The sequence below is a fragment of the Rhododendron vialii genome, chromosome 7a (genome assembly GCF_030253575.1).
Source record: "Rhododendron vialii isolate Sample 1 chromosome 7a, ASM3025357v1".
In the NCBI taxonomy this organism is placed as follows: Eukaryota; Viridiplantae; Streptophyta; class Magnoliopsida; order Ericales; family Ericaceae; genus Rhododendron; species Rhododendron vialii.
In genome coordinates, this window is record NC_080563.1 from 472,343 (window position 1) to 481,962 (window position 9,620).

Here is a 9,620-nt window from a genome sequence, read left to right on the forward strand (position 1 = left end):
TTATTAAATCAACCATTTGTTGCCTGGTACACCTACTAGATGTGAAAATTTTTTATCCAACTAAAAATTAGTAATTAACAATGAAGAAGAGGCCGGTTTGTCATATTGTTATCCATTGATCCCCCATTTTATATCCAAACAATGTAAGACTACTCATCAAGATCATCTTCGTCGATCACAACGCGGATTCACGAACATCAACGATATGTTTCAATAAATAAATAAAAAATCAATAATAAGTATCCACCCAATAGTTGACGGACGATAAATGTCAACTGCAATAAGAAAAAAAGTTTTTGTTTTTTGATAGAATCCTTGGAATTTCTACAAAGAATACTACTTGTACCGTTGCATGAAAACAGTTTATGAATCAATTTGAAATCATCCTTTCCAAATTTTACGCAACTTTTGAGTAAATTAAAGGGTAGTGATTTTGCCATACCTTTTTTTGATAATGCCACACCTTGCAAGTGTATTTTTCACCAAAAAATACACTTGTAAAGTGTGGCATTATCAAAAAATAGTGTGGCAAAATCATTTCCCAAATTAAATATGGACACATGTTAACCTGGCCTATCCTCATAGTAAGGAGATGTTGGCCGGTTGAAATTACTACGAAACATTGAGCCTAATTTTGCATCTAATGAACCCCACGTAATACGTACATGTAAGACTCATGCAAATCGAATGAATTTGAACACATCGGACCGTGTTTTAATCATTTTCTTTTATTAATTGAGCAAAAAGTAGAGGACAAAGCAAGAGACCTACAAAATAGTTTAGTCTAGTGGTCAAAGCTTGAGATTAGAGTTTTGTTTTCTAATCAGATTTTGGGTTCGAAACTTCTTATGTACTATTAATTTCTTCAGAGGCAGTTTATACAGAGCATTTGTTCCGGCTTCACGAAAGGTCCCCAAGCCCAAACTGGATGGACGACTGATTTATGATCTCATAAAAAATTACTTCCTCCGTCCCGGTTTGTTTGATCCCTTTTTGACTTATGCATGTCTCAAATTGACTATCCAATTTCAAAATCGATGGATCAGATTTTGTAAATTTTCAAAATCAATAGATCAAATTTAGTTTCTTTAATAAATTGAAAATTCGAAATTGTACAAACAAATTAAGACGGATGGAATAATTGACATGGGCGTAGTTATTAGAAAAAGAAAAGCAAGTGACATACAAATGAACGTGGCATTGTTTTTTTTTTGGGGTGGGTGGGGTCAAATAAATGGAGGTGGCATTAGAGTATATAGACACACGCCTAACACGTTAGCGCAGGGCAGGGGCTCCACTTAAAAAGTTGTTTATGGTACTTCCATTATTAAATGGAGATCACGTTGTTAACGCAATAAACGCACAGTCCCCTAGGTTCACGTTACATCACGTGCTCTTCACGAGTTTTGCAAGACTTTTTCTTCTCTCTCTCTCTCTCTCATGCGTTTTATTAAGTACAGTAAATTCGGAGAAATCGAGATCGTTGGATGGTGACACGTGTCTTGCGTGTGGACGAGTAAAACGTGGGCGTTTCGTTGTACAGCCAGAGGAGTGAAGTGGGGATAGATGTAGCCGCCCAAAACGCGTGATCGACAAGCTGTCTCTCAGTATCTGCGTGAATTTTGATTCCACCACGACCCTACTACCATTACCACTTTCACGTGACTATTCCATTTTTTTTTTTTGTTCCTTGTCTCGGGATAATTTGCGTGCATTTTGTACTAATTTGTACGATTTTTTTTCATAGTTGTTTCACAAGCTTACAACGGGAAATGAGGTGGTCTTGAAAATTACTGACAACAAAAATCAAACTTGAGACATTGAGATGAAGCAAGGACTCTTCGCACTACATCTGATCCCTTAACTAAAATACGTCTACTTAATTATTGTCAAAATCTGGACCATGTGTTGGGAAAATCAATGGTTCGGATTTGCTCAAAAACTCTTCGCACAAAAATTTTTAATTCTTCCAGCGATGAGTATTTGAGCAGATCTCAACCATTTATTGTAAAACTGGACGGTTCAGATTCAATTATATCTTCCAGTTCAAAACATGGACCGAAGAGGATCTGCTTCCTTTAGTTGATGTATGTGTCATTCCTAGAAACCCGTAAAAACATGAGTTTTAGCCCATTTAATTTAGCGGGCGGAAATGCCTCGTGAATAACTAGCTAGTTTTGAAAATGGGTAAAACAAACAAAATTCTCCCAAAAAATCATTAAAGAAAAGAAGAGGAAGAGTTCTGTGGACCTTTACGTACGCGTCTTTATGTGGGTCCTTTTTATGTCGAATTTTCCATTAACAAAAAGAGTAAAATATATTTGTGCCATTTGATGTGTAATTAATTAGTGGATACTTCTAGGCTTCTACTGAACATACACAGGCGAACTTTATGACAGATAAATTTTGCATTTCTGTTTTAAATTAGTTTTTCAGGCACTGCTAAATTTAAATACTACTGCTACAAATACTACTACTACTACAAATTACATAGTGCAAATACTACTACTACTACTACTACGGAGTAAATATTTTACTAGTTTATTATTAAAATCTAAATATAAAACAAAGCCTTTAATTAAACTCAGTGGTTGGCATGCAGATCGAGATGTCATGCATGTATGTAGCTATATATATAGGTTGACTATACCTCCTGTTTGGCTATCCGTGTTTCCTTCCTTAATACTGTAGTAATTTATCCACGTACACACTGTTTTTCACTTTTCATGTTTGGTATGTGTGCATAGGGAAGTACTACTCGTCTACCATTTAACATCCATCATGCTAAATTTCATTATTGTTGTTTCTTTCTCTGTAGCATCACGAGCGAGCGAGTTTACTGGTACTCACTAGCTACCCTACCCAACCCAACCCAACCCAAGAATGAACCAACTCTTATTTACTAGTAGTACCAATCCGAACCTTACAGCAATTACTAATTGTTTACACATAGGCCCCATGCTTGTACCTAAAAGGTTGCATTTACATATGATTCTATGATTATACTATGTATTGAGAGAGAGAGAGAGAGAGAGAGAGAAAGAAAGCGCGCAAAGGTTAAAGTATGCATTATGAAATGAAAAAAAATTAGAGGGCGTCTTAGGAATCATTTTCTTGATTTGCCTTAGGTTGTACTCAAAATGGGGGGGGCCATGGGGTTGTCTTGTTGTACGTCCGTAGCCTCCCCTCCTATTAAAACTTCATCAGAGACTGGACAGGATTGAGGGTTTCCTAGGGAGGGATCTCTTTCTTTTTTGGCTTCCCCCTTCACTTTAAACATTTCACCTCAAGGGTAAAAGAACATTGCAAAATCGAATGATTCGAATGGTGTAGATTGCCTGACCATTCACTTTCTACTAACCTCGTTTTTCTTTTGCTTTGGACCCACAAGTCAACTTCAATAACACTAATGGCCGGCTTGTTCGTTTTCCTTTTTTTTTTTAAAAAATTTCAACTCAAAAAATACTCATTAGAGCATCTCCAATCCACCTCTATTTCTCCAAAATAGAGGATGGATGTGACACATTGAGAGGAGATTTTATAATTTATTCTATTTTTTCTTCACTTTTCATAATTTTTGGGAGAATTCTTGAGGGACCCACCGTCCTTTTTAGAGTTTGGTCCTCTAAAAGTAAATTTGGTCCTCTAAAAATGGAGGATCAAAAGTAAATTTGGAGTACAAAATTCCTCCAAAACTCTAAAAAGGACGATGGGTCCCTCAAAGATTTTTCCAAAAAGTACAAAAAGTGAAGAAAAAATGGAATAAATTATAAAATTCCCCTCAATGTGTTACATTCATCCTCTATTTTGGATGGATTGGAGATGCTCTTACGCCTACTTCTAATCATTATTTTTCACTCATTATTTATATTTTCAATCATTATTCTCAATTATCTCTCTATCTCTCTCTATTCATTACCCCTACTTTTAATAATTATTCTCATTTCTCTCCATACTCATAACTAGCAAAAAAAAAAATTCAAAAACTCATTCAAACATAGCATTAAACTACGTCTATGTAGTAATAACAATATAAACATGTTAAAGCATGAAAAGAGGGGAGCTCTAGTACTAACGAAACAACGTGGAATGGCACGATCTAACAGTAACATGAGTAGTCAAGATGCGACCATGTTTAGTTTGGGTATTGAAAGGGATTTTTCGGGTAATGAGTAGAGAGAGATAGATAGAGAAAATTTATTTGAGACCGCTGGCGACAAAAGTTTTGAGACCCAAAACAAACAAGATTTAGCACTATATTGACAAAAAAAATCCCTCAGTTTATTTATTCTTTTATTGAGCACTTATGGCATAATATTTGCAAATATCGTAGCGATTAAAAACAAAATATAGTTAATTAAAATGTACTTTTATATTATGCATAAATATGTTGGTGTTCTATGTATCCATACAATTATACAAATTCATAAATAATATTTATCAATATTCGTTAGAACTTATTATTTACAGGATTCCATAAAATAATAATTTAAAATTTATGAATATTTTTATGGTATTCGGAATGAACCTCACATAAAAAAAAGTGTGCAAGTATGTAGTGTACCAAACATTTCTGATTATAATTCTACAAATGTAAAAAAATCATAATAAATCTCTCAATTAAGTCTTAGCTTTCGCCTCTGTGGTCGGTTTCATTAAGGATTGGCCCCGAAAGTCCTAAAGCAAACTTTGAAGTGGGGCCCGCACATTTTCTTTTGGTCTGGAATATTGGGTACTAAATTTTTTTCATTGGAGCTTATATATTGAGTGTTAAAAATTGGGATTCATAATTTTTATACATACTGTATTTTAGGACCCCCCCAAGGCGCGGCTTTCGAGCTTTTTTATAAGACATCCATTGATAGAACCACTTCATTTCTAAAGTTCTGTCGAAGTCAATGGTACAAGATCATTTAAAAATTCGTCTATAAATTTTTGCTTACTTTTTAAATACTTTTGTAAAAATCATAAATGATAAACTTTTGTTGTGGTTAGTAATGCATGTTAAAGTTTATTAGTATTAGCATGTCGCGATTGAAAAAAAGAATAAAGTTGCACGATTATGATTGATAAGGTGCTACATTAATAAATATTTTTGAATCCGTCATTAGCTTTACAAATAAGTGCATATAAATACTTTGACATAACACAAGTTGCATACCGACTTTTTCTGCTGTCGAAGAAGCTTTCAATTTAAGCTGTGGAGTCAATCATGTTTACATGTGCCTTTAATTCTAATCTTCACTCCGTTGTATAAATTTAGGAAAGTGTTACAATACCAGTTGGATGTGTATGGTATAAACTATTTCAAAAAGTTTTGAATTTATAACGTTTTACATTGGAATTGGTTACCCTTATAAAAGTTCCAAATATAATTTATATTAAAGTTGGTTGAAATGAAAATTCGTAACATCTGTCTAAATTCAAGATTGATAGTATTATGAATGCATAATGTTACAAAAATTTTCATATTAAAATGTTACAAATTCAAGATTATTCGAGGAATTAGAGATGTGTAGGGTAACATCTTTCCGAAAACTAGATAAATATGACTGCCTGAGGGGTTATGGCCGGATGATGTTGTATTTGGATGGTCGTGCATGTAGTATTAATGCTGTATAGATGCTCTTTTTTTTCCTTTGTTAATGATCACGCCATATGTGCTATTTGTGTGTGTATATAAAATATGCACATGGTTTGGCATGTAAAATAAAACAAGCTGTTATTATTATTATTACTAATGCTTGCTCGTGCCTACGACACTACACACTTTTTGATGGCAATTTTGTATTATATCTGTAAGAGTATGGATATTTTCTTAAGAGAGTTGGAGAGAGCACTTGGATCAAATATCAAATGAATCTCAGTCCTCCTTTCAACTTATATTTGTATGGTCCATATACCCTTATATTTTATTAGGTAAATTATTATTATTATTATTATTACTCTTGCCGACGAGTAGTAATAGTATTTCTCAACCTCCCCGTAAGTAGACCTGAGTAACAGGTCGTGTCAGGTCATTTTCGTGTCGTGTCAGTCAGGTTTGTGTCACAAACCACCCTACTTGAACCCGACCCATTTAGAACTCGCATTTATCGAGTCGTGTTATTTTCGCGTTTCGTGTCAAAAATACTCAACACTAACCAGTTAACTTCGTGTCCGATTTATGTCGTGTTATCATGTCTGTTGCCTAACTCTATATAGAATTATAGATATACCATATTTTATATATATATATATATGTTCGTGTTAATGGGTGATATAGATTAGTAATCATGTTGGTCGTGTCAATTTCGTGTCTCGCGTGTTCAATCCGAATCCGACCCTAAAATTCGTGTTCTTGAGTCGTGTCATTTTCGTGTTTCGTATCCGTTGCCTAGTTCTACCTGTAAAGTCTCTAGCCAGCCTCCACGACTTCCAATCATCAAACTTTCTTTTCAATTTCCTTCCTTTGTTTAAAAAACTACATAACCACGGTTTGATTTCTAACCCTAAACCCAATAACCATAGTCCACAACTCCACAACTGTAGTTGTGATTTTTTAGTTGAGAGAGAGAGAGAGAGAGAGAGAGAGAGCACAATAACCATTAACCAAGCCTCCCCTCCCCTCGCTCTCCAAAACTTCCTTTCCCTACAAACAGATAAAAAGTTCCCCCAGTTGTTTTTGTCAAACCACCGATCGTTTGTTTCCCGGGAAAATCATTTCCTCATTGGCTTGTCACTTTCCGGGATTATTTTTGTTACAGAGAGAGTCGTTGCCTGCCTTGCTTCTCAACCGTCATTTCTGGTGTGTATTCTCTTTCAATCTTCTGGTCCGGATAGATACAGGCAGTTATTTTAGTCCTTTTTTTAAAAATAAATTTATTTCGGTTTCGTCGATTGAAAAGTAGCTGTAAACTCAGATTTAATTCTTTTTAGATCTGAGAAATAGCCCTATTATCGACTGGCTATTGGAAAAGAAGATGTCTTGTAGTCTAGCAACTAAGATGCGTCTGTTTTTGACCTGGTTGTTCAAATACTAAACGTCTTGGATTTTGACTTTGAGGGGAAATTGGGGTTTTGGGTTTGTTTGTTTGGGTATAGATTCATCTGGGGGATTATAAATTGGTATTTTTTGTTGTTCTGTTTGGGTCATCTGGGTATTGAATTTTGGAGTTTTTTTTTTTTTTGGGGGGGGGGGTTTATTTTATTGGAGGTGTGTAGAGATGAAAGTGGAGGTATGCATGGGAGATGGGGGTTGGAGTGAAGAAGACAAGGCTATGGGGGCGGCTGTTTTGGGCACTAGAGGTTTTGATTACTTGATTTCTAGCTCTGTCTCGGCTGAATGCTCCTTGATGTCAGTGGGGAGTGATGAAAATTTTCAGAATAAGCTTTCGGATCTCGTGGAGCGACCCAACGCGTCCAATTTCAGTTGGAATTACGCCTTTTTCTGGCAAATTTCACGGTCCAAGGCGGGTGATTTGGTCTTAGGATGGGGGGATGGGTCTTGTAGGGAGCCAAGGGAAGGGGAGGAGTCTGAATATACCCAAACTGCCCATTCTAGGCTTGAGGAAGTGACCCAACAGAGGATGAGAAAAAGGGTGCTCCAGAAATTGCATACGTTGTTTGGGGGATCGGATGAGGATAGTTATGCCTTTGGATTGGATAAGGTGACAGATACTGAGATGTTCTTCCTAGCATCCATGTACTTTTCCTTCCCTAGAGGGGAAGGTGGTCCCGGGAAGTGTTTTGAATCTGGGAAGCATGTTTGGATCTCAAACTCTTTGAAGACTTTGTCTGACTATTGTGTTAGATCCTTCTTAGCGAAGTCTGCAGGTATTCAAACCATTGTTCTGATCCCAACCGATGTTGGAGTCGTTGAATTCGGATCCTTGAGATCCATTCCTGAAAGCTTTGAGCTGGTGAAGTCAATAAGAGCATCATTTTCTTCGTTTTCATCACTTGCCAAGGCCAAGCCAACGGAAGATGTAAATGCCCATTTTTTTAAATTAGGTAATGGGGAGCGACCAGATGGGATTCCGAAGATTTTTGGGCAGGATTTGTACTCGGGCAGATCCCAACTTAGGGAAAAACTTGCTGTTAGAAAGGCTGGGGAGAAGCCATGGGAAGCATACTCAAATGGGAATCGGACTCCATTCCCAAACGCTCGAAATGGACCTCATGGATCAAGTTGGACACAATTCCAGGGTGTGAAGCAAGTGGCCACAGCAGGAATTTACAGTCCTCACACTCCATCAAACAATCTACCAGAGGTCATCAATGGTGTTAGGGACGAGTTTCGGCTTAATCATTATCAGCCTCAAAAGGCAGCTGCACCTATGCAAATTGATTTTACAGGTGGGGCCACTTCGAGGCCTCCTATAACTTCCCATCCGGTTAGTGTTGAGTCTGAGCATTCAGATGTGGAGGCTTCAGGTAAGGACGAGCTGGCTGGCCCAGTTGATGAAAAGCGGCCTCGAAAAAGGGGAAGAAAGCCTGCGAACGGAAGAGAAGAACCGCTCAATCACGTGGAGGCTGAGAGGCAGAGGAGAGAGAAGCTGAACCAGCGGTTCTATGCTTTGCGAGCCGTTGTGCCAAATATTTCAAAGATGGACAAAGCCTCTCTTTTGGGAGATGCCATTGCTTACATCACGGAGCTCCAGAAAAAGCTCAAGGACATGGAATCGGAGAGGGAAAATTTGGGGGCTAACCCGATTTTAGAAAATCAAACAAGGGTTCCTGACATTGAAATCCAAGCTACTGGACATGATGAAGTGGTTGTAAGGGTTAGTTGCCCTTTGAATACCCACCCAGTATCAAGAGTCATCCAAGCATTCAAAGAGGCACAAATCACAGTTCTTGAGTCAAAACTTGCAACTGGGAATGAGACGATATTTCATACGTTTGTGATCAAGTCTCAGGGATCCGAACAGATTACGAAGGAAAGATTGGTTGCAGCGTTTTCTCATGAATCCAACTCGATGCAGCCTTTATAGTTACAAGAGAACTGGATTTTTAACGTAGTTTGTAGGCAAACATATGTATCGAGAAGTCATTGGAAAAGCTTCTGCAGATGTTTTGATATGCAGAAAGGGATCAGTAAAATAACTACCTGTTGACAAAGTAGGGCAGCAAATCTTTATTTTATCTGGTTGTTTATAGTATACATATTCTGTGATAAGGAAGTATTCTTGCAGGATGAATTAAATTTGTAAGTTCAACCAACTCTTCAATTGTTTCTTGTTTAGAGGCTGATAAATTTATACAGTAGGATTGTTTTGATTTTAACACTGTACTGTCTAGTTGTCTCCTATTTTGGTGCTCGTTATATGTTTTCGCTAGAGCTATTTTGTTTCATCTTTTGCATGGTCTTTCATTCACCCTTCATTGTTAAACTTGGTGTCGGCATGAATAATCACTCGTTTTATGGGAAATTTGTTTTCCACATTCAAAGGTTGAGATTCATTTGTGACGAAACGTGAGTGAAGAAGTAACATTCATAAAATTTCAAGATAAGTGGGAGACAAAATTGTCCATTAAGGGAAAGGGACAATAGTACTTTTCAAACCATGTGGAATATGTGGGAGAACCGTCAAAAAAAAAAAAACAAACTAGTCCTTGTTAGCATAAATATCTTGATA

At 36.8% G+C, this 9,620-nt stretch overlaps 1 protein-coding gene across 2 annotated transcripts; it reads left to right on the plus strand.

The window, feature by feature from the left end:
- Positions 1 to 6,504: 6,504 nt before the first annotated feature.
- On the plus strand, positions 6,505 to 9,267 carry LOC131332389 (transcription factor MTB1-like). 2 transcript variants are annotated; one of them, XM_058366590.1, is made up of 2 exons: positions 6,505 to 6,787; positions 7,196 to 9,267. In XM_058366590.1, the coding sequence occupies exon 2, from the start codon at positions 7,206 to 7,208 to the stop codon at positions 8,973 to 8,975; it is 1,770 nt and encodes a 589-aa protein (XP_058222573.1). In that variant the 5' UTR covers positions 6,505 to 6,787; positions 7,196 to 7,205; the 3' UTR covers positions 8,976 to 9,267. The 2 variants fall into 2 exon arrangements, with proteins under 2 accessions (XP_058222573.1, XP_058222574.1); XM_058366591.1 differs by having other exon boundaries at positions 7,204 to 9,267.
- Positions 9,268 to 9,620: the final 353 nt, after the last annotated feature.

Coding starts and splice junctions, on each gene's coding strand:
- LOC131332389 (XM_058366590.1), top strand. CDS start 7,206: ATGAAAGTGGAGGTATGCATGGGAGATGGGGGTTGGAGTGAAGAAGAC.